General features: G+C 35.9%; 1 protein-coding gene across 1 annotated transcript; it reads right to left on the minus strand.

Annotated features, from left to right (window-relative positions):
* Positions 1-1,932: 1,932 nt before the first annotated feature.
* On the minus strand, positions 1,933-26,001 carry ANXA10 (annexin A10). Its single transcript, XM_035551028.1, has 12 exons — positions 25,984-26,001; positions 15,964-16,045; positions 14,054-14,148; positions 11,821-11,934; positions 10,773-10,863; positions 10,080-10,159; positions 7,499-7,552; positions 7,289-7,382; positions 5,755-5,850; positions 5,049-5,107; positions 2,816-2,938; positions 1,933-2,001 (listed from the first exon to the last, which is right to left on the minus strand). The coding sequence occupies exons 1-12, from the start codon at positions 25,999-26,001 to the stop codon at positions 1,933-1,935; spliced, it is 975 nt and encodes a 324-aa protein (XP_035406921.1).
* Between the last annotated feature and the right edge of the window lie 1,343 nt (positions 26,002-27,344).

The following is a 27,344-nucleotide window of genomic DNA, read 5'->3' on the forward strand; positions in this document are numbered from 1 at the left end:
AACCCGGCAGCGGCGGGGGGGCGGGACACCGAGAGACTCGGTGGCGCTTGGCGGTCGCGAGAGATTGACAAGGCTCGCTTCCAATCAGAACGGGGCGCGGCGCCGGTGGGTAGCCGTGGGCGGGGCGGAGGGAGCCGTGGCGCCTGGCGGGCCCTAGCGCCGCCGCCGCCATTTTGTGGGCGCTCTCCTCAGCGGACCCCGGCTGTGGGCGCTGGGGGGAGGCCGGTGTGCGGGGCACACCGCGTGAGGGAGAGGTTGGCACTTGTGAGGTGTTCCTACTCCTCCCTGCAAGTATACGGAGTTAAAGCGGTGTTAGAGCTCCGCAGCGGTGAGACATGACTGTTATTAACTACCTGCGACTACAGTTCCAAAACCAAAGTGTAACTTAAGTTTAGGGCAAAACCATAGTATAACCTTGGAGTGATAACATATAGGCATAGTGTACATCTCTGTCTTGTTCTAGGACTTTGTTAACTTTCCTCCTAGGTCCTTTCCACCTAGAGTTCTGGCTCAACAATTTTCTACTTCAAAAATTTTGAGTTCTGTCAACTCAAGAGGGACCCAACTGAAATTTCAAATTTATTGTAAGTCGGCAGTTTTGTAGCCTAAAGTCAGTATTTGTAAAAAACAAGGTACACTAAAAATACATTATTTTCAGAGGGGAAAGACGTAGGTGCAAACAGCATGAAAACAAACATATTTATATACTTTAATAGCAGTGCTTTATTCAGTCATACTGAGCCAGACTGGCAGAAAGTCACAGTACCTGTTTTAAATCAAAGGTTTATGTCAAGCCAGAAACTTTGAAATGCAGGCAAAAAAATGAAACAAAACAGCACAATGACTTTAGTGTAATATTACCTCATTTACGCTTGCTTATAAATCCCTTACGTAAGAGACTGACAGGAGATACAAATAGGCTAGAAGGTACAGTTGATAGACGGAATAGGCTCAAAATATTTTAGGAAGTGTTATGTTTTCCTTTGGCATGATGACTTGAGACAGGGCTCTGCCACCTTTATTCACTTCAGTATGAGTTGTCACAAAATATTCTCAAACTATGTTTGCTGGGGTTCAGGAGCACTGTATCTTTGAACCTCGTTTGGAGGTGAAGTGATACCCATTATTAGCCAGCTCATGAATTACACCATAAGAGACACCCTAGGAATACCTCAACACCCCGAATATCCATATTCAATTAATGATTTAAATGACAGTGATGCAAATGGAATTTCAAAATGGAATCGTTCGGCATGCTGAGTCAGTTTGCAGAAGGCCATGCCATGTTTCCTCTTCCAGTGATTTTCAGTGCATGGCACTAAATCAAGAATACTTGGTTCTAAGTTTTTCTTTAGTTTCAAACAGAAAAAGGGAAATGCATTAAGTATGTGTGCTAAATGAAAAAGAATACAGACGTATTCTTCAGTGAGTGACTGATAATAGAAGGGGACAGATGCTTAGCTTGAAAGTAACTAAAACTACTGTTTGAGAGCATAAAATCTGCGCTTAAAGAAGAGGGGGAAAAAACATTTAAAGGAGGAAATCTGTCTGCTAAAAGTAAATAAAGTAAAATGTTTTTTCTCTCCAAAATAGAAGTCAATAGGTTCTTCTGCATCTGTGGTCTAAGGTTTGGGATGTTGCAAGTCTAAATGGTAAATATGTGCTTACATAAAGTTCTTTTACTAGTTCTTCCATTAATTTACATTTATAGTAACAGAAATATTAGGCAGAAATAGAGAGAAAGCTGTGTTCCTGACAATGTTTGTTTACATATTTTTTCCGGCTCAAGAAAGATTTAAAATTAACAAATGTATAGCGCTGATTTTTCTATTATATTGTGTAGATTAAGTATCTCTTACAGTGTGTTGTGTACAGATTCAATTTCCATTTAAAATAGATTTATACAGCCTTCAAAATCCATCATCTTCTTCATTAATAATCTTCAGCATCACCAGCACAGATAGCAAGTAAAGCACTCTCATAGTGCCCTGAAGCAAAATGCTGCAAGAGAAAAAATTCTGTGTCTGTACTTATTTTTTCTTCTGTTTGTGTGTGACAAAGACTAGAGTGAAGTGTGACAAAGACTAGAGTGAAGTTATAATGTTTTCTAAAATATTACAGTGTTTTTATAAGGATTCTGGGCCAAGATTTTTTAATTTTACATAACTCAGGCTTTGGTTGCTTGGGCACCTACAAGCAATCCACCTTTGAAAAGTCCAGTCAATTCAGTTTAATGCTTCTCAAGTTCAATACCAAAAAATCACGAGCAACTTCTTACAGCTACTGCACATCTTACAATTGGAGTTTAGCAACAAGCAAAATGCAAAGCATCTTAGCAAGAGTCATTTTTGTACAATTCAGCAGTCCTAAAGGTATGATTTACGATATGAAGCAAGAGTACAAGAGGAAAAGTTTTTCTGAAGGATGACACCTGATCTCCCAGGATAAGACCAGACAAGGATAACAACGGTCTGGTATTAGTGTAACCTTGCAGGACAGTGCAAAAGAAGATGGTATCGATTAGTGTAATAAACTTTTCATGCAAGATATTCTTCAGAATATCCTGCCCTGTTTTATTTCCCCCTCTTGCTACTGGGGAGGGTGAGAGTGAGTTGAGAATCCACTGCTTATTTGCCAAGGTCAACCTGAGGCACTGAAAAGATATGTTAAGGATATTAAACATTACTTTTATTTATTTATTTATTTATTTATTTAAATCTATCGGAGTGAATAGAGATTAACCCTCAGTACTTTTCCAGCAGGGCTCTGCACACGCTGCCTGTGCTGAATATATGCAAAGTGTGTAAAAACTTACTTTAATATCATGAAAGAGCGATTTGCCATATCTCTCTTTGTATCGTTGGCGTATATTCATCAAGTCGATTTCACTCCTGGCAATGAGAATCCTTATGACTGTCTTATTGTGGAATCCAAACTCCTGAAAAGAAAAGAAGATGTGAGGAAACTTGGCAATTGGACAGTATGTGTTTGCCTATCTGTACATGGTAATACAAATTTTTAATGCATAAGCTCATGAATTAGACCACCCATAAAAATATTCTAGATTTTAAAGGAGTTTAGGCTTTGAAAGGTTTTGTTCTACAGAGTTCATATGCTTGAATAATAGAATTCATGTTAGTGGATAACAGAGATTCCCCACATATAAGTGTGTCTTAACTATGCACTGAACCTTTTGAAAAGAAAAAACATGAACTTTAGCCAGTTGTCATAGGTAATAGGTATTGTAGTTAGCTGTTGTGACTTCATTATGGAGTTCAGTCAACCTATATTAAAGCCAATAATCTGTTTCACAACAGCTGCTCCCCAGTGTGAATTCAATGAGATTTTTAACCACTGATTTAGAACTTAGCTTGTATTCAGCTGTGTTATATTTTAATTGTTTCTAAACAAATTTTCACGTTGTGATCATATGGAGAATGGAGACATCTAGTGGCAATAAAAGTAATCAAAATAGATTTGTGGGTCCTGTTTACCAATTTAGGTTGTGTAGAGCCAAATGGGTACTTTTATTGTCTAGCTATTCATATTGAAATCTTGTTCCCCAAAAGGCAAGTAATAAGTGATGTTAAAATAGCTGTGTATGGAGAATTTGATACACACTTGCTGGCTAGATTAAAATCTTTCCTATAAGCCACTATGGACTGTGATTTCAAGCATTAGAATCCTGTGTGGGTTTTTTTATGTTGTACTGTAATGGATGTGTAAAAAGCTTTTGGTGTAATCTGGGCATAGGTTGATTGCAAAAACAGACACAATTTGAAATTCTTGTATTTCTTCCAAGAATTATCTGTGTTCATTAAAACAGTTTGTGAAAACAGAGAAAGATACTAATTAAAACAAGATGCAGATGTTTATTCTTAGTCCTTCAAACTTTTTCAAGTTATCTGAATGCATTACACACATTATCTGAATATAATACTGAAGAAAACTATCTGCATGATATTTTTTAAATTTTAAAATGAGATTTTAATCTGAAAAGTAGTCTTGATACAGGACCTTTGAGAAACATTACTTTTTCTGTTAGCTGGTATTTCCTGGTACTTTTGGCAACACTTCTTGGCATGTGCCAGAATCCTCTTTTGATCACTCAAAGTACAGCCTCTTCCTCTCTGCCCGCAGGATTTTCCTTGGTTCTTTGCTGCCACAGGTCTGATCAAAAGAGCTGACAGCAGTAGCAGCAGCATCTGGAAGAGGGTACCTGGGGCCCTGTTGAAGTGTTGCTGAATAGTTTTGCTCGATGGTACTGGCTTGAATCCCATCTCTGCTATCCATGTTCTAAAATGATTTGTAACATTTTACCTATGGCCTGCTTTTATCACCGTCCTCTGAAGATAATATTTAAAAGACTATGCTTAAAAGGTTACATTTTATTTTTTTATATAACATAATGTCTCATTATTTCCACTAATGACTGCCTCATTAATGAATTTCATTAATGAATGAAAACCAAATGGAAATATCTTCAGTGACCTCTTGTAGGAATTGTGTGTAGGTGTTTCTTTGCATTGACCTACATTTCATCTTGGCACTCATGTTGTTTAGTGTGTTAGTACTTACACACAAAGATAGAGGAACCTGCATGTATACATAGAGGCCCACAAGAAAATATGGCAATTTGTTTTCTTGTAACAGTAATTTGTAATTTAGTTACTTGTGATACTTATTAAATCTCTAGAGCCAAAAATAGCATAGTATGAAAAGTGCGTATCCAGTCTGCACAGCAGGTGGAGATACAGTCCAGAGAAAATAAAAGCTTTCAGTTAAAAAAAAAAAAGAAAAAGAAAAAGGCATTTACCACACATATCTTTGTAAAAAAATCTAAATATTTAACCTACTACTGTTACTGTTAAATCCTAACTGTTGTGTAGGCACTACTGCTATGAAATTTATCTAGGTACCAAAAGTTTTAAAACACACGATCACACCGTAAAGATTGAACAGATTGATTTGTAAGTATTTGTTTAAGAGTAAACAAGCAAACAAAAAATAGGGAAGCTGCTTTTTATGATACATGGAAGACTACTTACGTGAATTGCATTGTAAAGCCTATAAGCAAAGTAGGAAGGCTTGTCACGAACACAGAGAACTAGGAGAGAAGTTACAACAGGTAAATATAAGGTTATTATAAAATCATTTCTGTTGGCCTGGGTAGTGCTACCCATGACTCAGCTTAAACTTATGCTACCAGTTTTCACAAACATGATTACATTTATCGGTTAAGTCAAAGTCTGGTACTTATTTTGTATGGGTGCTCATTACTTTTGCGTAGGAGGGCTTATTAAATACCAGTGGATACTCTCATATGATATTGGCATAGAAATGTTATGAACCTTGTTCTATAAATGGAAAACAAAGGCACATAAAGCTTAATGCTTATTTGTATACCAGTGAAATTCCTGACAAATTTCACCAATGATTTAATGTATGTGCAATCAGTTGCTAATGCATCTATCATTGATCACACAAAATTTATTATCAAATCAAGAACAGTTATTAGTTCTGCTCAGTCAGAATCTCATGCTGCATATATACATTTTTAGTTTTACACAAACATGGAACAGTAATTCTGTTCAAATACCCTTTTCTAATTATATCTGAAACTTCTAATTACACAGCATAGGAGAGTAAAGTGGAGAAAAACATCAGAAAAAGAAAAGTATTGTTCTATCTAATATATCATATTAGATATTTATTAAGAGATTACTGCTGTTATAAAATAATATTTTATGTTACCTATTGCAACCAGCAATTCTTGAAAGTATCCATCGTAACATTCATTAATGGCATCTACCAAGTCTTGCCCAGAGATATTTTGGAACTCCTGAAAAACTTGGGGAAAAAATCTTCCTTTATTATTGTTCATTAACAGCAGTCAACTTCCCTTTTTTCCTCCTTCACCCCAGTATTATAACTCTTGACTTTATTTTTTTCTCTCCATTTATTTTCAATGTTTCATTGAGTTTATATACCCCAAGTAAGGCAATCTAAATGAGTAGCCTGAAACCCGGCTTCCAGGACACTCTCTCCTTAGATTTTCCAGATAGGTTTAAAATGAATGCACACCAAACCCTATTTTTCAACAGGGAGCTCTAATAAATTCTCTGCCAACCTGTGCCTACGAAACTTGTAAGAATTTTGTGTCAGTAAGATATCTTCCATGCTCATCTTGGCTAAAACTGGCCAAAGGTCCAAAGATTATGAGAAGCACATGATATATAGAACTTGTCAGTATCCAGACATGTACACTCTTTGGATAATGCAAGCACGTGGACTTACAGATACAAATATACAGGGCATGCGTACATGAGCTTTAGGAGAGCAGGAGAACTTTCAGCTCACTGCCCACTACAGAACTTAAGGAGAACTACATCTCATGGTCTTCAAATCTCTTGGACACAGAGCATAGGCAGGTGTGTTATGTTGCGTTAATACCACCATCACCAGCCTTACAGAAGTCATGATAGAGGAATTCTTTGGTTGCTCCATGACAGCAAAGTAGTTCTAAGCTGCTGTTGTAAGCTGGCATAAGAAATAGGGCTAGGTGCACAACGACAAACTTGTCACCAAGCGGACTTTTTTCCACTGCAGAGCAAAAGACGTCTCAAACTTGTCACCAAACAGATGTCTCCTTTCTATAATGGAAGTTTTTTTCAATCTGTAATTTTGTCTGACTATATAGTTTTAGATAAAATATCCCAGTATGTTCCTGTGTTTGTGTATCTTCATTAAGAGAGCAGATGTGGACCTTGCAAGTTCACCCATCAAAAACTTCTTCGAAACTTCTGTGGAAATGCTTCAACACTGCAATGTGTTTTGACATACAAACATTTTTTGAGAATACTCCGACTGCCTCTCCCAAGGTGGGACTCCCAAAGTGTTTTCACTCATAGTTAAGAGCTACTTAGGAAAAACAAGAAAAATAGATTAGAAAAAATCTGCCTCCTCATGCTGTGTTGTGTGCACACTGAGTGCAGCCCTAGCCTATTGTCTTTCTTTGGCCATGCATTCTTGTCTCTTTTATTAGGCATTCTGACGTCTATCTGTTGTATCTACAGCTGTCTGTAGGCATCAGGAAAGTTCAATTTTGCATTACTTCCAAAATCCCATTAACATCAGTGGGATTCTGAGCGCTCCAAGAGTTCAAACTTAGGTTTCAGGCTAGTACTCTGCTGCACACTGAGCTTCCTGGTATGTAAACCATGCTTTTATTAGCAAGTCAGATTTTTCCTTTCCACTGTATGTTCAAGCAGCTGAACCGCTGGATTACCCATCCACAACTGCTGGTAACTCTTATTGCAGAGAATCATTTGCAGCATGTTTTTGTGTTCGCCTGTTTTCCGCTGACACGCTTCCCATAGAATCTATTATGCCAGAAAAAATGAAAAAATGCAGACTTTAAGTCAGTCCTAAATCACTTTTCAGCATTTGCATTTGTTCTTTTTTTATGTTTGAGAAGCCCACTTGTGACTGTATTTACCATTGCATCCTGAGCAGCTGAAGAAGGATCTGCATATCCTTCCATCCTCGTTCCCTGAGGAAAAAAATAATAAAATCATTTTATTCAAAAGTTTAATCCTAAATGTAGGAAGATGATGTTTTCTCTATATGATGCTGTGTTGTGATTCTTGAGATACCACACACAGATTTTTACACTGGGTCAGTGTATTAAAGAGTTGAATTTGCAACCATAGAAAATATCTTCAAGTTGTTATTTTATGTCTTCGTTTCTTGTAAGCAGAGGAACTCTGGAATGACAGTCTTATGAGAGGAAAAAAATGTGGAAGTGGATAAACTGGCCCCATAAATATCCCATTTTTAGTTTGATTTTAAGTAAGACTTTACCTTACTACCACCATGCCAGTGCTATGAATGTTACATTGCTTACAATAATATGTAACTGCGAGGGGAAAACAAATATAACAGTAGCATTTGCCATTCACTGCTTATTTCTTATCAATAGGCATATTGCCAGAAAAATCCTTTCTCAGTTTTTTTCTCCCTGCCCAAACTGTAGGAGCAAACACATCAAATAATGGCAATTTTTGCCTGCTTATAATAATTGTCTAAGTAAGACTAGGAAATTGTTTGACAACTCGTAGAATGACTGATTTGTAGTTCTTTCCTGTTAAAAATGTTAATTTGTATTTTAATGAAATTGTAAGAATTTCACACAGCAAAGAGTGGAATTCCTAGTAACGGGATAAATTACTTGAAGGAAATCATGCCGGAATGACTGCATAAAGTTACATACATGCAGGGAAAAAAGACAGTCAAGTGAACAATAACATAAGAGAAATATTACCCTACATGAGTCAAATGCCCACTTTCCCCAGTAACATTTAATAGTGACTACTCTTGGTATAGTTTTGCTGGAGAATCCCATAATATGTGTAATTATTTTTTAAATTCTAGAAAATGATCATATTTCAATTCATACCCAGAGAGAATTAGAATTAAAATCTTCTCTTTGTATCATGCAATAATTTAAATTAACCTGAAATTGTAACTCATTTAATTTGTTTAGGAAGAACTGACTATTCCAGAACCATTTCCTTCCGGAGGATTTTGCTGCAATACACTGACTGATGGCTGATTTCTGTAAATTCTAATGTGCCTCAGTGTGGATATCAAAACTGTAATTACGACACTATAGCAGTTGAGTAGTTTGCTCTCTACGTGTGAAGCATATTGACTTCCGTTTGCAATTAGATGTGTGTGTCATCAGTCCCAGGATTTAACAGAAATCAAAGCAACAGGCTTTGGAAAGAAAACAACGCATTGGAAAAGTTGCTATAGAATAATCTTTAAGTTGGATAATACTAGAATGAAAAAGGATATTCTTCACTGAAATATCACTGACTTATAATATAAGACCATATCCAGACATGGATGAGTCAATTAATAAATATAAAATACACAGTATAGGTTAGTAAAGCTGTAATTTCCTGCAACTGTTCTTTATCTTGAAACAAATAACCGTTAGATCTTATCTACAAAGTTGCTGATATCAGGCCTCTTCGTGAATATCTGTGGTTTAACAAAGACTAATAATTTAGTCTGAGATAATTTATTTTAAATTTATTCTCTTGACAAGTAAAAATTTCCCATGGTTTTAGTAAAGGTGAGAAGTGAGGTTGCCTAATCTGTAGCTCTTCATTTTTTAAGCATGGAAGACTTTTCATTATTAGAGGGAAAAGTACTCCAATGTTAGAAAATACTGCCTGTTTTTAGCTTCTACCTTTGAAACATCAGCTTTTTATCTCTGTACCTCAGTGAAGCCTACTGTCATTTCAAGTCTTAGTAAGAAACATTCTCCCCAAACAGACAAACACATAGAGAAATACAGATATACCTTATGTATGCTATTATTTGCTGACATTCGTTTTGCCATTATTTGTTATTCTGGTTTACAATACATTTTAAAGATACTGAGCATGGTGACTTCAATGAGAACAGGAGATCACGATCTCACAAGGATCAACAGCTTTGCAGCATAAAACTGCAAACTGGTAATACCGCAAAAGTCGGTGTGTGATAGTGAGAATTTTTGTGCCAGCATGCACACGTACTGTGTTTTAGCATATGCAGTAGTACAAAGAACGTAATGTTTGAAACAGGGAACTGCATAATACATGCTGTCATAGTCCAATGTGGATATATCTCCATTTTTGCAAAATGCCTAGGCTGGATGATGAAACTTATATTCTGACAACAGAGAAAACAGAGCTTTAAAAATGAAAATCTCTTTTGTATATGAAAGTAGACTCCTTTTGAGATGAGACAGATTGACCAGAAGGTCAGCAGCTGAATATCCAGGGACTTACTAATAAAATACGCTGTTGACTTTTGCCTCCATCTGAAAACCAAAGTTAAAGTCGAAGTAAATGAAGTAATGCCAGTTCTCTTCCTCATCTGCTCTTTCCCCTCTCTTTTTCAGAAGTGTATCCCTGTTGAGCTAACTTGAGCTGCAGTCACTTTAGTATTTAAGGCTTCTCAAATAGTATCAAAAGTTGCTCTGATTTTTAATAAATATGCCATGCTGTTTGTTTTTACAGTACCTGAGCAAGGTTCATAAGCGTGTCTCTGAAGTGACCTGAAGTCTCAGAATCGATATCTTGTTGAAGATCGTTATTATATTCTAGGTTAAAACAAAAATGTGTAATCTAAATCAAAAATGAACATGCTCTGAATATTACTAATGAAGATTAGCAAAAAAAGGATAAATAAATGGGCTGCAAATACGTGCCCATTTTCTAAGGTGATAATTGCACAAGAACCCATGCAGGCTCCACATGGACCTAACCCCAGAGGGGCTCTGCCCTGCCTGGGGGCCTCAGCCACTGCCCTGGCAGCCCTGCCACTGCTGCTGCTGTCTGATGGTGGGATACTTGGAAACACCCCCTCAGAGAAGGTGAGTTGAGATTTCAGCCTGAGAAAGCACTTTCTGAGCAAAACTGTTCATGTGCTTCTTTTGAAAAAGTGTGCCCAAAGTTTCTGAAAATCTCCAAATGTGGCTGCCAGGTATTTCAAACGCAATAGGCAGCAATTAATCTCAAAAATACCGTGTCATATTTTGAATTTTAAACATTTTGCTTTACCTTTTAAAATATAGTTATGAGGAGGGAGGGGGAAGAAGGGAACCAGTTAGCATTGAAAAGTCATTCTTGTAGTTCAGTTCTGTCCCTCATGCTAATATATCCAGGCTAATACACATATTACAGGTGCTACTGTACACTCGTAAAATACGTTACGCATTAAGTAGGCTTCTTTCATCTGGAATATCTCCATATTTGATCTTGAGGCTAATATGTCAATTAGACAGTTTTCTTCTGTGTCTACTCCCTATGTAGAAAGATGTAAATATGAAAAGATCTCATTAGAAACCACAGCTTTCAGAAGACAGCAATGCATATATTAGATGTAATAAAAGAATAGCAATCTCTGCTGGAGCAGTGTATGGTGCACCTTTGCAAGCTCTACCTTTTTAAATAGAAATTGACTTTAAATTAATAGTAGAGCCTTGTACTGCAAATATACTCCTACTTTGAATTTCAGCACGTATGCTAATAAGTAAGTGGGGAAGGAAGCAAGGCTATTGTTGGCAGAAACATAATGGGAAGAATTTTAGAGCTTGAGTAAGAATTCAGGATTTGCTGAAAGAAATCGGATGCAAAGACTGAGCATACATGCGCAGCAAGCGTTCAGGCAAGCTGAAGTGAGTATGAACACCAGTACTGTGTGATGCTTCTGTCTTTAAGGAACACTGGCTCAGATCCTGGGAAGAAAAGGATTATTTATTTTTATTTTTATTTTTATTTTTATTTATTTTATTTTATTTTATTTTTATTTTTTCTTGGAAATGTGCAATCGGTTCAATTTGAGTGGAGTGATCATTGCTTTATCACAGGGTAGTTTTAAGTGTTTATTTAAGTACATGCTTTGCCAAGGAAGTATCGGTCTCTTCAGAGGCAAAGCCTTAGTTTATGGCACTGGGGCCAGGACGTGGGATAAAACTGGTGGTTGCTGCTACCTTGTCCTTTCCCAAAATACCCACCCAAATAAAATATCTTCAGTTACCCAGTTTACCACAGGTGTATTTGTTGCATGACTAGGATATAATTTTTGCTGTTTTCAGCATACCAATAAATAAACTTCCCCTAGCTCTCGTATCCTAGAGTACTGTGAAGTACCTTTCCAGCTGTTTATCAACCATTTAAATATATAAAACATCAATTAAACTTATGTTCAGTAATTTAATTGGTGACCATGTGTCTGAGTAATTCTTAATTAGAGATGTACCTTCAAGGCATGCCAGAGCTCATGGGCATCATAGGAGGCAGGTGGATACATCAGGCCAACCATGACTTCTTTGAAGTGATGAGAGAGATTCTCTTTTAGGTCTGCTATCAAATCCTTGAAAAGAAAAAAAATGCATAGACAGGATTATTTCAACAGCCACACTTCACAAAGACAGCTTAAAAATATTAGCACTTTTCTTTGTAAATGAATGAACTGTCCAAGACAAATGAAGGTGAACTGTCCGAGATGAGTTCTAGAGAAAATTATGTAACAAAAATCTTTTTAAAAATAGTTCCTACTCCTTTTAGTACATGTGAGATGGCAGTAGATACACAAGCAAGGAGACCATACAGGCTTGTTGATTTTTGCTTTATTAGAATACAGAAGAAAATTCAGGGGTTAAAGTGCAACTACTATTTAATGGCTTGGAAACTTGAGTACAGCAGTAGAGCATGTGCAGCTTTCCTTGGCATAGTCCCTGTGTGAATCTGTAGGAGCTAAGCCCATGGAAGTCAAATCCTGTAACACGCAGGCAGTTTCTTTTACTTTTTTCGGGGTTATTCACTATGTGATTAATTTAAGAAATCATCCTTATTGCTCCCAGTGCATAAAAATATCTGCTTTGGATTACTTACTGAAAGGTTCTGTGCTTCAATTTATGTATATATTATATTCAAAATGAATTCACAACTTCTGGCAGATGCTGGATAAATAAAAAGGAAGCTGTCCTCTTCCCCCAGCTGTGTCTCAGTACTCACTTGCCAGAAAGTTGACTAATGGATGAGAGTTTCCCTCCCACTGTCCCCTTTCCCAGTAGCATCCTTCAAAACACTGAGAATGACAAAAGCCTGACTATTATTCAATTGCTGATTCTGATTAAGAGGAACCTTATGCAATTTTTTCTCTTTCTTTTTCCCTTTTTTAAATTTTTTTATTTTTTTTTAATTTTTTCCCACTGGACAGCTCTCAGATAGGCTCTGACCTAAGTCTGAAATTAAAGGAGTATCAGAAATGGTTCCTATGATATAAACTGTTATTGTACAGGTGTGTACATTGGTTTGGATATATATCTGCATGTTATGAAATTAGTAGCTAGAGTAGCAGTGAAGGAGGTTGCTTACACATTAAAAATTAGATTTATGATGAAGAAACACAGAGTCTTCACTGAATGCACATTAGATGCATTTGACAACCACTAAATCACACATGGAATAGAAATTAATTCCTTAAGATATTTCACTTATGACAACATGCCTGTGGGAAAATGGGTTCATAATACAATTGGTACTAATTAAAAAGTACCCCTGCAATCAGAACTAAGGAAAGTTAAGTATAAAAAATAAGAAAAGACAACTCTAATTTGTCATTATCAATATTTCCTAATTGTTTTTGCTGAATTTTAAAGGCTGTGTATGTCTGAATCATGGAGCTGGTTCTGTTTTTTTACAAGGTATATTCTGTAGTCAGTGATAATCTTTTAGTTACCGATAGTAGATCTGGAAATGGGATCAAGGTATCTATCTCTTTTTATACATTTGAGAACTTGCATTGTTCTTCTGATGGGCTTTTTGTATGTTTTAATAACACAAACCTTTAACTGTTCAGTAGTCCAAACATTAAAAAAGGCCTTGTTTTAGATATGATAAATTTAGATACAATACATTAAAAATTTTGAAACACCTTTCAAAGAACCATAGATTTAACATTAAGTGGCTCAGACAAGTACTATGCTTACTGTCTGGGTAGGGTTGCATGGTGTAAGGTCTGAGAATGTCCATGCTTGAGTTGAGAACACTAATCAGTGAGTGAGTAAAAATCCAGCTCCCTGTAACTGGTGGTATGGTAGTTTTTTGGTGTTTCAACCCAAATAGAATACTCTTTTATTATGTTTCTAAAGACTTGGAAAAAGTATTGCAGAAAAGATGTTCTCCCCACAACATGTTATGTTTCCCCCAAACCAGAGGAAGAATTAAGTCTTTCCAAAAATTCTTGCTTGGTCATCAAAGGAACAGAATGAGCTATAGAAGGAACTTTGCATGTCCTTTTTTTTTTTTTTTTTTTCCTAATTGCGAGGCAGAGGTAGTGATAGTTAGGGAAGTGGAACTGTGTGCCAGTCTGTTGGCGCCAGCCAGCTGTCCGCCAGGTTTTTGGCTCCAGTGACTGACCTGAGAGAAGGACTGACCGACTGCACTGGAGACAGAAGTAAGGAAAGTACAGAGTGGATCTGTCATACCCTGCCATACATGTCTCTGTATGCCTCAGCAATCATAAGCCGTTGTGAATTGCAGCGCTGCGTTAGGATGTCAATCAACACATCTTTTTCACAACCTGAAAGAGAAACATGACACAGACTCTAAATTAACAAAGTGTTGTTATTTACTTAGGCTTGTGATTGTTCATGTTTTGTTCAAAAACATTAACCTAATTTCTTGAAAAAAGCAGACCAACAGATTAATATCCCACTGGTATTTATCAAATCAATATTTGTTTTGCTTATGTACCTTTCACTTGCTGGCATAATACCAGCAAATAGTGGAGTCTATGTTATTATGAGATGCATCACCATCTCTCTCAAGCAAAATGGATTTGAAAGCATCAATAAAACAGATAACAGCTTTCATCTGTTCAGAACTAGGCATACAAGAAGAATTTGTGGCTGAGCCTGGGAAGTCATACTATTATGCCCTCTTGATATTGATTAAATTGTCATTTCAGGATTAGGGACCTCTTTAATGGGAATGACAAATTCAGACCATTTGTTGAAAAACTGGAAGATACATTCAGAGGAACTATAAAAGATAAATGATGAAGTTTTAAGGAATATTTTATTTTAAAAATCAATTTCTGAGTGCATTTTGTTGAAGGTTACCTATGCTTTTTTTGCTTGGTCACTATACCTTAGAGCTAAACTTCCATAACTCATCAGTATTAGCTGCTTAGGAAAAAGAAGATAATGATTAACATATTCTGAAAATTATTTTGTCATTTTATTAAGAATATCTAAATGCCTAAATAACTTTACTCGTTTTTGTAATACCACTGGTATCAGTGGAATAACGTGACTAATCCTCCTTACAAGAATGAATGTTGTATGCAAAACCTGGGGCCAAAGGTGTCAGTGCTTGTAAAGACTATGGAGACTTAAACTATTGTAAGCTGAACATCATATTTTGCCAGTTCTCTTTGAAACTAGAACTTTGTTCTATGTACTTTGCTAGGTAAATTAAAGTAGGGTTAATGCATATGTATTTACAATAGGAAATGACGAGAATCATCTTTATACTGTCATGTTAGCAACATTGCATTAAAAGTGCTATTTGAAGTCTAGCAAAATGTTTAAATAAAACTTCACCTGTAGTGAACTTAATCAAAAAAAAGCTAATTCTTGTTGTTCTTAGTAATATCCATTACAGCGTTTCATTAGTCATCAAGACTGAATTCCCCGCTTTTCCTTTAAACAAACTGCAAACAGAATGCAGGATTTGGTGTTGCACAACCTGGTGAAAATCCTGAGAGATATAAAAATTGTGATACATGCAAAATCTTAATTTGAGGAAAATGTTTCACATGATAGTGCAAAAAAAAATCTTTCAGATCCTCAGCAATACCAACTTTGTTCAACAGGAAACCAGAAAAAATCAGAGGAAAGGAACAGAGGAAAATGCAGAGGAATAGCAGTGAAAAACACTTCTTTTTCATCCATAGACTGAAAGCAAAAATTGCTCCAGAGGAAAAGGTAGTCAATACTTTAACAATGTCTTCTCCATTTATTTTTATTTCTTGATTACTACTATTTAAAAGATATAACAGTTTCTGTTAATAGCTAATTGTTGAAGTTACAATTAAAAATTTCTGGTTTTGTCCTTCACTGTAGTGATATAACATAAAATTCTATTTTTCTCATGGAAAGCATTCACTACTATAAGTGTTGGTATATGTTTTAGTTTAATCTTAATCATATCTGAGTTCCTGCAAACACATAAGTTATTTGGATATCACCAGTGAGTCTTACTGTGATACCTTTTGAGAATCAACACGTATGTGGTGATGCTTTTAATATTCCGAGTGTGTGTGTATATATATATATATATATATGCCTTATTCTGAAATAACAGACATGTTAGAATCAGTCAAGATACTTACTAATTCCCTGTAGGGCTCCTCCTAGCACCTGCGCATCCATAATAGGGTTAAAATTTGGAGCAGGAAAAATTGTTCCTTGTGTCTGCTAAAGGAGAAAGAAGCCTTTAGTTGAGGTGTTTTACATCTTTACCTGAATATATAATTCTGGTAAAAACCAACAATCATAAGGTTAAACAGTCTTTGCTTTATGTGGAAGAGTATGCTAAGTTTTAAATTTATGAAATGGAGTTTGCAGTAAACCCTAGGAAGGCTGTATAAGTTAGGCCTGAAAAATAAGGTTTTAATATAACTAATGTATTTTTCTCATTAAGATGTAACAGCAATGTTGTCTTTCTCTATTTCCTAAAATTTTTCTGAAAATATTCTTTTATCTTTCAAAGTTAATTTGTGATATCCCTGACAGTCTTCAATATCTATTTCTCTTGATATTTCTAATTTGAAAGGACTAATGAGAAAATAATGAATGAGATGTTATGAGATGTTAGGTTGCTTAAAAAGCTAGTAATTTTTAAAGAAATTATGTTACTGCTAAGTGGTGTGAGGTATCTTTCTGGTTTGCCACGTAGAAGGCAACACCATTTTTCTAGTTGCTTTTTAACTGATTAAATTATCCTCAGTTCATTCTCAGTGATACTTTGTTTCATACATTCTTATTCTTTTTATGAAATTCATGAATAGTAAATGGAACTGATGTACTCATTTTGATAGAATCACAGATCTAGGAGTATACAGATGAAAATAACTGAGGTTGAAAGCTGCTTAGCTCTGTCCCTCGGTTAACCTCTTTAGTTCCTCTGAGGGCACTACCTGCCTTTTCAGACTTACCCAGTATGAAGATTATCTTTTATGATGATTCCTGTTCTCAGTCAGTACACCTGATTAAAATAACCCTCTTAACCTGAAATTTCCATGTCAGTGGAGAGTGGGATATAATTTACAAATGCAAATGGTATTTCTATACAAATACCTAGAATTGGGAGGAACACTAATTACATTAATTAATTTTTCTTTTTTTGTTTGCTCTACATACACTTGAAAGCATTTTGTATATGGTGCCTTCAGTAGTAATGACATACACACACTGGTTTTGTGTATGGCCACTAATGATGTGCTTTCCTGGCTTGCAATTTTAGCAAAGGAATTAAAAAGCAACAAGCAAGAAGTAGGTATGTTTGAAGAGAAGGAAGATAACATATTTTGTTCTGTTTGATGATTACTTCAAACCTACCAAGCAAAAGTAGAGGCAAACAAATTGTCAGTGGCTAAGTGAGGAAAAGAATGTATGGTCAGAAATTTAAGATTTTTAAAGGAGTTACTTTACACACAAAAAAGAAAGTACTTGCTGACAGAAATGTCTTTCTGCAGTTTGGTCATCATTTTAGGTACAAGGCCCTACTTTTATAACTGAACATAAAATACATACTACCATTTTACTCATTAAAAACTATCAGGAAAAATATGAGAGAAAATTCTTTGCAGATAGGGAGAGAAACACTGACCATAAAGATGACAATGAGACCATGCCAATTTTTATTAGGTGATACATAATGTACATAAACTGAATTGCAGACTCACCCACAAGCCATCTTCCACCCCATCTTCCCCTTTCAATGTGGGAATTGTCTGTGTGTCCTGAGCCTCACTGGTCATGTAACATATCTGTTGGTTACGATTAGCCTCAGCAATTAAGTGAGTATTTATGTCCTCACGACTTCCTATTTTCTTATAGCACACATGCTCTTCAGATGTTGTTCACCAGAAGTCTCCGAGGCACGTGCCACTGGCAGCAGTGTGGAATTTGAGTTCTGTTTGGCCAGATGGTACATGAGGTGCTAGTTGTGGTGATTATTTCTCCCCTTTCCTTGCTAGCATGCCAAATAGTGCAGAGCATCAAAGACTGCTGTTCCAGGAGACAGAAATGCATGAACTCTGTGGCTGATAGTAAGGTAGCTGGACAAGCCACCCTGAAGATTACTGATAAACAAAATCACTATGGAAAGAAGTGCTGCTGGAAGATACTGTTAGAATGCAGGATCAAAAATGTATATTGATGTATGCTCTGAGACAGCAAAATGAAATTTAGCTTTCTGCCTCTGTAATTCATGCCTTTCAAAATGTCTGAGTTACTAAAATAGCTCATCAATCTTGAGAGGAAAACCAAAATAAGTCCAAAACCAAACTGTTATCAAATATTATGTTAGGGTTGCCAAAACAGAAAATGTTATGATGGGAATAATAATAGAGAATGATAGGATGTAAATGGATCTCGAGTTACACATACAAGACTCAAAGACTTTTAGGATAGACTTTAAACCAAAGATAGAAAGTGTAAGCATATCTGACATTCAGTTTAGTGCTCTATGAACCTGTCACAGCCCTTGCTGGTCAGAAGGATGGTGGGGAGAGAAAATCTTGGGGATGTACGTATTTAAGCAAATTGAATTTAAAGTAGCAATGCTGGCTCTTCATCTCTGCAACAGCTGTGAACAGGTTTAATTCCCAGAAGGATTAGTTATCTCAAAGTATTTCACAATTTCAGGTTTGTGGTTTCACAAAGTGAACCGCTAAGTCACTTTTAGTCTTTTCAGGACTTACGATATTTGCACTAGAATCACAAATAATTAACTAAATGAATGCTTTAACTGTGGATTCCTGCATAGTCCTTGGAACTAAAATTTTGAATATGTATCTTTATTCATGAAGCGGTCAAAAACAACAAAAAGGCCTTGCATGAATGAGTATTTGCAAGAATATAATGGAGGGATTCATCATAGCAAAAGCAAAACCAGTTTTGAATACACAGATTTGCAGACTTGTAAGTTTTTGACCAAAGAAATCAACACAGCTCTTGCAATTTATCTTTCAGGCAAAATAATGGATACTTGAATGGGCTCAGTTCCCTTGTGGCTCAGTGGAGCTGCTGAATGCTTCTTTTAGAAATTATTCACCACCTCATTGCTTTAGGTTCGCCATCAGCAGATAAAACATGATCTAGTAAACTCCCTAGATTAGATCTAGCAAGGACCTAATTAATGACATAATGCTTTTAAGTAGAATCAAATTAAATATGAAGGTTCCCTTTGAGGGGAAGAACCTTCATACTTTTATTTACTTTTAAGCAAATTAAAATTGAATTAAATTTTTCCTGTAACATACACATAGTAATTGGCTTTGTCATTCATCCCCCACAAGACATTTGTGCCAGTGTTATTTTTGATGAGGATTTCCAATGTCCCTTGGATTTGGATCTTCTGAGTGGTTTCTCAGCAGACTCAGCACTCTGCCAATATATAAGAGTTCTCTGAAGTGAGCTCTAGGTTTTACATCATATGCACAAGATCCTTGGAAGGAATTTCTGCATTACTAATTGATGTCTCCTTGTTGGCGCAGCTCACAGAGTTATTGCTGCAATGTAACTTTATGAAAATACCCTGCTATTTTGTGGTGTATACCCAATCTAACCTTTAGGAAGATTTATTCTATCACAACCTATGTCAGTTCTATCCTGCAACCACTTTCATAATTTCAGTCTTTGACAAGCCTGTGGAGTTGTTCCTCGTTCATTTTATGCATTTAGTTGCACAACCTTCAGGAGTATATCACTTAATAAACTTGATTCCACCGGTTTTCATTGAAATTTTGATGTATGGTCACCAACAGATCAGAGCCAAACCTTCACAGAGAGCTTTGGTGATCTGGGGTCTGAGTTCAATATGATTCGGCAGTGAGAGCCTACTACTTACTGTGTGCTGCAACCATTCGTTTTCTGTCCTGTAGCAAAGAATTCCAGAGATCTGTGTGATATTTACCGTGGAAAGCAGAGCCTAGGAAATTTACTGGCAGACAGTTTAGTAGAGACAGGGATTGCTTCTTCAACCATACAGACCTGTCCGTGCCTCTCTGAAGTAAATCCCGCACAGACCATCTGTACCCCTTTTCAGAGAGGACAGGGCATAGCACAGTACTGCAGAGGCGATAGTGGCAGTACTATCCTGTGGGGACAAGATGCTACCTGACAGGTAAGAAGGTAAAAAAAAAACTTGCTTCAAAAGCAACACAGAAATCCAAGAGGTTGCTTTTCTGAGAAACTGACTCTTCTAATGTCCTCTGGTGCAGTGTTATGGGGAAAGTGTAAGCAACTTTCCTCCAGAAAGAGATGGTGCAGTTTTAAGTTGTTGAGCAAGACTGAATGATCACAGTAATCTTCTGTACTGAGAGAGAAGCCAGGAGGTTGTGGCAGGCACTGTGTTTTGTAAAGGTTTGCTACAGTCTTGTAGTCGTTTAGAAGTGCATGTAGTTACAACATTCTTTTGCTCAACATTCCTGAATAAAATGAAAAAATACACCAAAACAGTGATCACCTTGGGAAAGCTGGGTCTCTGTTCCCATAGTCTAGGGCCCAGGATGCAAAATTGTGCTTCCCAGCTAAGTTATTATCCAAGGTTTGCATGTCTAAGTGTGCCTAGGAAACACATGTATAGCAGCAGTGTTCATCACTGCACAAACTGAAAGGGCAGATCAATAGAGGCATTTGGTTACTGGATGAAATTAGTACAGACTGAATGTTGTTCAGAGAGCAGGCAACCACAAGGCAGTAAATTGTCTGTTTCCATTACCGTTGGTTAGAGAATTTCTACTGTCCTGTTTTGCAGTAGGCCATTTTTAGGGTTGATTAAACACCTGAGTGTAATTGCATGTGCTGCTGTTTCACGTCAGTCATTTTTATTGAAGTCAGCTGTGACTGACCAATAAACCCCTGTAATGGAAGAAGGCTCAGTAGAGATAGGTATGGGTGATGTGCTTATGAAGCTCAGTGTTTGTGAGAGGGAATGTTAGGGACTGGTAATAGGAATCATGGAGGTATCGAACCGTGTAGTGCAATTGCTGTATTTTGTTAAATGTTACTTCCATTTGTATTGTTTTCAGTATATTTTGTATAACTCCAAATTAAAACTCCTGTGTAACATCAATTATCATTGAATAGGTAGGTTGATATCAAATGTTGTACTCTCCATGTGTGGAATATCTGAAAAAAGCTGGTTGGAGGCTGTTGGACTCTGACAGAAAGTTTTGAGTCTATGGCCATTTCTGTTATGTTTGCACGTCTCTTATTTTCTGCAACTTCTGAAAAGCACAGGGAAATTAATAATATGATCTCATTATTTTTCTTCTGTATACCTTAAGATGGTCACTACAGGGATGTTGAGTTATTCCCCTGTTGAGTTTTTCTCACTTAATGCTTATTTTTTAAAATGCACTTAATTCTTCCAAATGTCTATGAGAAGATTCTGAACATCTAGCGGAACTTATCTGAAAGAGAAAAGTCTACCTACATACAGAAGAAATAAACCTTAAATGCCCTCCAGTGAATGAAATGTCCAACAGGGTTCGGAGTAATTCAAGCAACAGCTCCCCTTCAATCAGGATGAATTATTAGGAGGGACATAGCACTGGTACCATCATCAGATTCCAACAGCTTTGAGGCAGCAATCACATTACAATAACTCCTTCTGCAAATTAGTTGAAAATATTTTGCAGGAGCAGAGAGCACATTATAAATCAAATGAATAAAAATCACTACAGCTCCCTCTGTAAAACAGAAAACATGAGGTGGCAACTACTGTGAGACAGAGCATCAAGAATTACTATAGCCGATCACCTAAAAAACAAGACAAACCAAAACAAATAAACAATCTGTGCTTTTATCAGAGGCCATCCTAGATAGAAACAAGGTAAAAAATTACTGGTGTGCCCAGCAAGAGCAGTATTAACCCTCAACAAAAATCACTATAAAGCATGTTGTGGACCTTGAGCACTGGGTTGTTATAAAGACAAAAGAATTCAGAGGTGAACAGGATCAGCTGAACAGTGGATTAAGACACACACACACAAAAGGCTACGCTTATGCTGATAACACCTTTCCTTTTCTTAAGAAATAGTTTGACACGTGTTATTGTTTATAATTCAGCACTTCTAAGTTATAATTTATAATGCTAAAAACTAGATTCTAGCTTTTCATCTACAGAATAAGTTTGTTTTGTTAAAAGTAGGCTCTTCCCAAGTTAAACTTTTCTGGTCATTACTCTAATGTTAATTCAGCTTCAATCTGCTGAAATTGGCTTTATCAGTGAAATTTTAGAAGAGGAAAATCTAGTAAAATACACAAATGCTCTTATATGTTCTTAATCATTAAGCTGTTTCTAGATTCAAACCAGATATAAAAGAATCTAGGACTACTTCCATTATCTCGAAGGAATGCAGGCCAGAATCTTAGTGCTTTCTCTAGCTCTGGGTTTAATATATCTGAGTTTCTCTCTGTAGGAAAATCCCAGTTTAATTATGTATTTGTAATCAGCTACTGTATACTTAAACTAAAGTTCAAGGAAGTATTATGTCTCCAGACTAAAACCAAGTATGCTATGTGGTTGCTGTCTTCAAATAAAAGTGACTCAGAGGTTCACTGGAGTACAAAAGAACTAATTAACATAGGTGCTGAAATACAAAACTGCTAAAGTCAGGAAAGAGGGCAAAACATGGGACACACACAAAAAAAAATCTAAAATTCATGCTCACACCAACTTTGTAATCCTGAATTTCACACTTAAAATTAATATTATGTTATTTCCTGTGAACAAAAATTGTATTTCGTGGCAAAGTTCAATCTGCAGCAGTGAAAGTTGTATTGCAGTTTTCATGGTGATGTCAAAGGAGAAGTTAGAGGTACTTTCACTGAATTTGATTTCTCTAAATATAATGCTCTGGACTCACCCACACAAATATCTATAAAAACAGAGATTTATTTCCATAAAGGTGGTCCTGTTGGGACCTCCAGTTTATACATATCTGTGTTTGCTTGAACATGTGCATTTAACTCTTGAAAAGAACTGATTCCAAAACAGCAATGCTAACAGAACAGGTTTCTGTAGAGATGATGGAATGAATAATAATGAAGGTAGAGACTAGAAAGGGACTATACAATTTTTGATAAATCTGAAAAACCGTACTTGCACTCTACCTTCCTTCTGTACAAATGCAAGGAAGTTACAACTGTTCCTGACCAAAGCCATAAGCAGTTCAACAAAAGTATCTGTAAAAGCTGAGGCTGCTTTTATCAATTTACGATATGTAAAGTTCAAGCAATTCAGTCTTGTGATGGAAAAAGCAATCTCAAGTATGAACAACCTTCTGATAATATTTGTTCAGTAAGTCATTCTGCTGATAACAAACAATCAAAGTCAGATTCCTTAGTCTGAATGTTTCCCATAAGGAATACCAACTAAAATAAAATGCTTGCTTTAATAGCTAACTACATGCTATGTGATAGCTATACTTTTGCAAAGATATCCTCTGTGTGCAACTTTATTATTAAAAAAATGTTCACAAGTAATTTTAGTTCATTATGAGAGTTTATTGTATATTTTATACTTCATTTATGAGACAGTAATGGGAGAGAAACATTTAAACGTAGAAAATTCAGTCTTTGTCCAAATTCTTCCATCTTTCCCTGTATGTGTATTTCAGAGAGGGTACAGATCTCTTCTTATCTAGTTGCTGGTAGTTTTACCTCTGTACGTACTGTGGGAAGCCATTTCCTGTATGTAATCTCTGCTAATGAAGTTGCACAGTGTTGTTAGATCTGTCAGAACTACTGCTGTGAATACTTTCTACATCTCATTCTTAATCTTGGTTGGCTCCATCCTGTCCAGTTGTTTTTATATAACATATGCAAATACTAATATTTACAACATAAAACATAAAGAAGATAATCTTAAAGAATATACTAAATTTTGAAAAAAACCACAACACTATTTCTAATTCCTTTTTCATGTTACTTACAGTTCTTAATCAATAGTATATTAATCTATTGAGATTTCTTCAAAATTACATTTAGATCTAAAGCATGCTCTTAAGACTTGTCCTCAGTCTAAGGTTGTGTTTAATGAGTAGACAAGAAATTAATGTGACTCATAACTCCATCCTATGTGAGTCCTGCTTTCTTGCTTGTGATTTGTTAGTGCTCTTAGAAGAGTGATTTTCTGCTGTTTTGTTGCTGAGTCCCATGTGAGAAAACTGCAATTGCTCCATAATGGACTCTGTGTTGAGGAACCAGCAGACATCCAGGAGAGGACGTCTGCATGTGCTCCGCATTATATCTATCTGCCCATTCTTTCTCCTCAGCAGGGAAGTCTGCTCCACTGGTTAGGAGCCACTGAGCTAGTTCATAGAAACCTCCTTTAATTTCTCTCCCTTACCAGCCATGGAGGAAATGAAATTAAAGAGTAAAAATTTACCCAGCCTGAGAATCCACTAAGATACTTTTTCAGAGAAAGTCAGTAATCAGATCTTGATGTCTTTCATGAGGCAGAGTTGTACTACACTGTCTACATTTGCTTGCCTGCTCTTTTACTTCTATAGTTGAGAAAAACAAAGGGCTAATCTTTACATGTTTTAAAGGAGATGGAATGGAGAGACAATATTCACACCAACATTTAATTTGCAGTATTTTGGTGCAATTGAGAGGATCAAGCTAGGATATAAAGTCCTCTCTGCTTAAGTCAGTCTTAGGGGCTGATTAATGCAGAAAGATTACATTAAATGAAGCCTAAAATAGCTGGCATAATCATCTCCCTCAGTGAAGAATCAGTATGTAATCTATCAGGTTTTTTCTGATAATGCTACCAAACCAGTGCAATATTGTTACCTTACAAATATAATTTACTAATTTTAATGACTTAAAAGTGAAATAATTTATCCTGTAAGTTCTTATAATTTACTACCCTTAATACCAGGCAACATATCACTTGAAGATGCAGTGTCAATGATTTAAATACAATTGGTCTTGGTAAATCAGTAGATGAAAAGAAACTGAACTTTTTGAGTTCTCCAAATAAAATGCATCTACTAGGTTTATTAGGTGGAGTAGTTCTTGTCTTACTTTTGTTATCAGGAAGAGGTTAATTGTTATTAATTAAAAGAAAATAGGAAATTAAGAAAATCCCATTTCAGTTATTAACTGGTCTAGTAAAGAGTGTAAGATCCCAAAGAAAACCAGATACATAGGTAAAAGCCATTCAAGATCTAGTTCTTTAGGAAAAAAAAGAATATATATATATAATGCTATAGGAAGAAATATTTTACTGATGAGATTGGAACAATTAGTGCAATTATGCTTTCAGACAAAGTAAGTAACAAAAAACTTGTCTACTCTTTAAAGAATTCTACATTGATCCATAAGTTTATTGGGAATGCACATGCAAAACACCTTTAAGAGGAATGACTCATTATTCCTATTAGTAATTTATTAAATACATGAAAATCCTTAGTGAACATAATTATCAGTTTGCCAGGTGCAGAAAGCAGTTTCATATTTTGCTGTCACAAAATAATAACTAATAGTAGTTTTCAGAATGGGGAGTTAAAATTGCACTATGAACTTTCATTTTCTTGAAGAGATCATATGGAAGCATCTAGTATATTTCTACAATTTATTAGTTAGGATCAATAATCAATAATTTTTCCTGTGTTATAGTGCTTTTAGAGGTACCACTTTTTAGTTTAAAATATTTTTCACAATGTGAACAAAAACAAATGCTTGTGAGTGATAAAAGTATATAGTTACTTTATGCAGTTATGCAGACTGTGAAAATAGAAACCCACCAAAATACTGGTGGTTTTATACACCATATAGTGGTATCATCTGAACAACTCATATTTTAATGTTTAATACGATTTGGTGGTAGTATGCAACTTTGTGTCTCGTTCAACAGCTTAGTGCAAGTAAAGAAAAACCACAAACTCACAAACAGGTAGCAGGAACTGATAATTCTGTATTCTTTACACTTCATTTCAGACACTGCATATATACTGTCAGTAACCCCAGAATTAGACATAAATCTCAAATAAATGAACTTCACATGAGATTCATTTCTACCAGTGGAGCGAAATGGGTCTCAACACATGTCAACAATTCAGAAGCAATGAAGAATTTAGAGATTTCAGAGAATAGATCATTATACTCACATAATCTCCACAATACATTTTGATGCAAGTCTTCAAGTTCAGTTGAGATCAAAACAGTAACTTTCCTAAAATAGATCTAACTGTTTAGTGAACTAGATTGTAATAGTTAACTCTTATTCTGTTTTAGAGAATTGAGAGAAACCACCCAATCACATTGACACCAAGTACCAAGGTTACAATGGAGCAGGAACACCGCTTGGTACTGTACGTCCTCAGGTTTTATAGATTCACTGTATACTTAGTCATTAATCATATGTGAGTAAATATGATTGTAATGTAAGTAAACAGAGGCATTAGCACAACACCCTCTGTTCTGCTGTGTTGATTTTAAAAATCAGAATTCAGCTAGTCACAGAATGAAATGTTCACCTGCAGAAAGGGCTTGTGTTAATGATTTACTTTTCAGATTGGATCTGGTTTAGCTCCTTTTTTTCTCGTGCTGAAATCACTGAGCTCATCACTTATAAATATTTCTACCTGGCACACATAAGAAGATGCTTTATAGCCATTGTGCATTACCTGGAGTAATGAGCACAGATCCTTGAGCCTCAGTAGAACCATGTAGATGAAGATCTCCCTTGATGTTTTCATACAAGTTACAATTTGTAAAATCCTGCAAGAGATGATCAAAAATTCTATAACATTGCTGTGTTTGAAGAGTTACACCGAATCCAAACCACCCAAATGGCAGCAAAAATATATTTTTCATAGCTGCTACTTTTGTTTTCCCCTGTTAATGACAACTATTACGGTGATAAGGCATTGAGAAAATACAAAGTTTCCTCAGAAAAACAGGAATATAAAATAGAGGTACAGAAACAGTCTGTATGTCCTCTAGCACAAAAGGCATAAGCTACCATTAACCTGATTTCGTATCAGTATAGAGAGTTAATTTTTCTGCAATAATTGGACAGAAATTGTAGCACAAAATCTGAATTAAATGAATTCCAATTTTCTTGGTTTTGGTACTATATCCATGAAATGCTTTGTAGCACTCATTAAAAGCTGTTTTTTTTTCTTTCTTTTTTTTTTTTTCCTTTTTTCTTATAATTTAGAAATTTCTTTTGGAAAGAATGAAAAAATCAATTATTTCTTAGCCTCAGTATCTTAAAAACCCTTCTAATCATTCAGAAATGTTTATCTCAGCTTCTATGTATTCTGCAGTATTGATTTGAATACAAGCTTCTGCATTTCGGTGTGTGCTGTATGTAAGGATTAAATGTCAGTCCTTACGTATATGTGTACGAAGAGTTTCATAGAGAAGCGTATGCATGTGAAACGGTCTTCAGAATGGCACGTCTTTGCTTTTTCATTAGGGCTGTGGTAGATCTTTTTCTTTAGTGTAATCATACAACTTGCTT

Source organism: Cygnus atratus, chromosome 4 (genome assembly GCF_013377495.2).
Source record: "Cygnus atratus isolate AKBS03 ecotype Queensland, Australia chromosome 4, CAtr_DNAZoo_HiC_assembly, whole genome shotgun sequence".
In the NCBI taxonomy this organism is placed as follows: domain Eukaryota; kingdom Metazoa; phylum Chordata; class Aves; order Anseriformes; family Anatidae; genus Cygnus; species Cygnus atratus.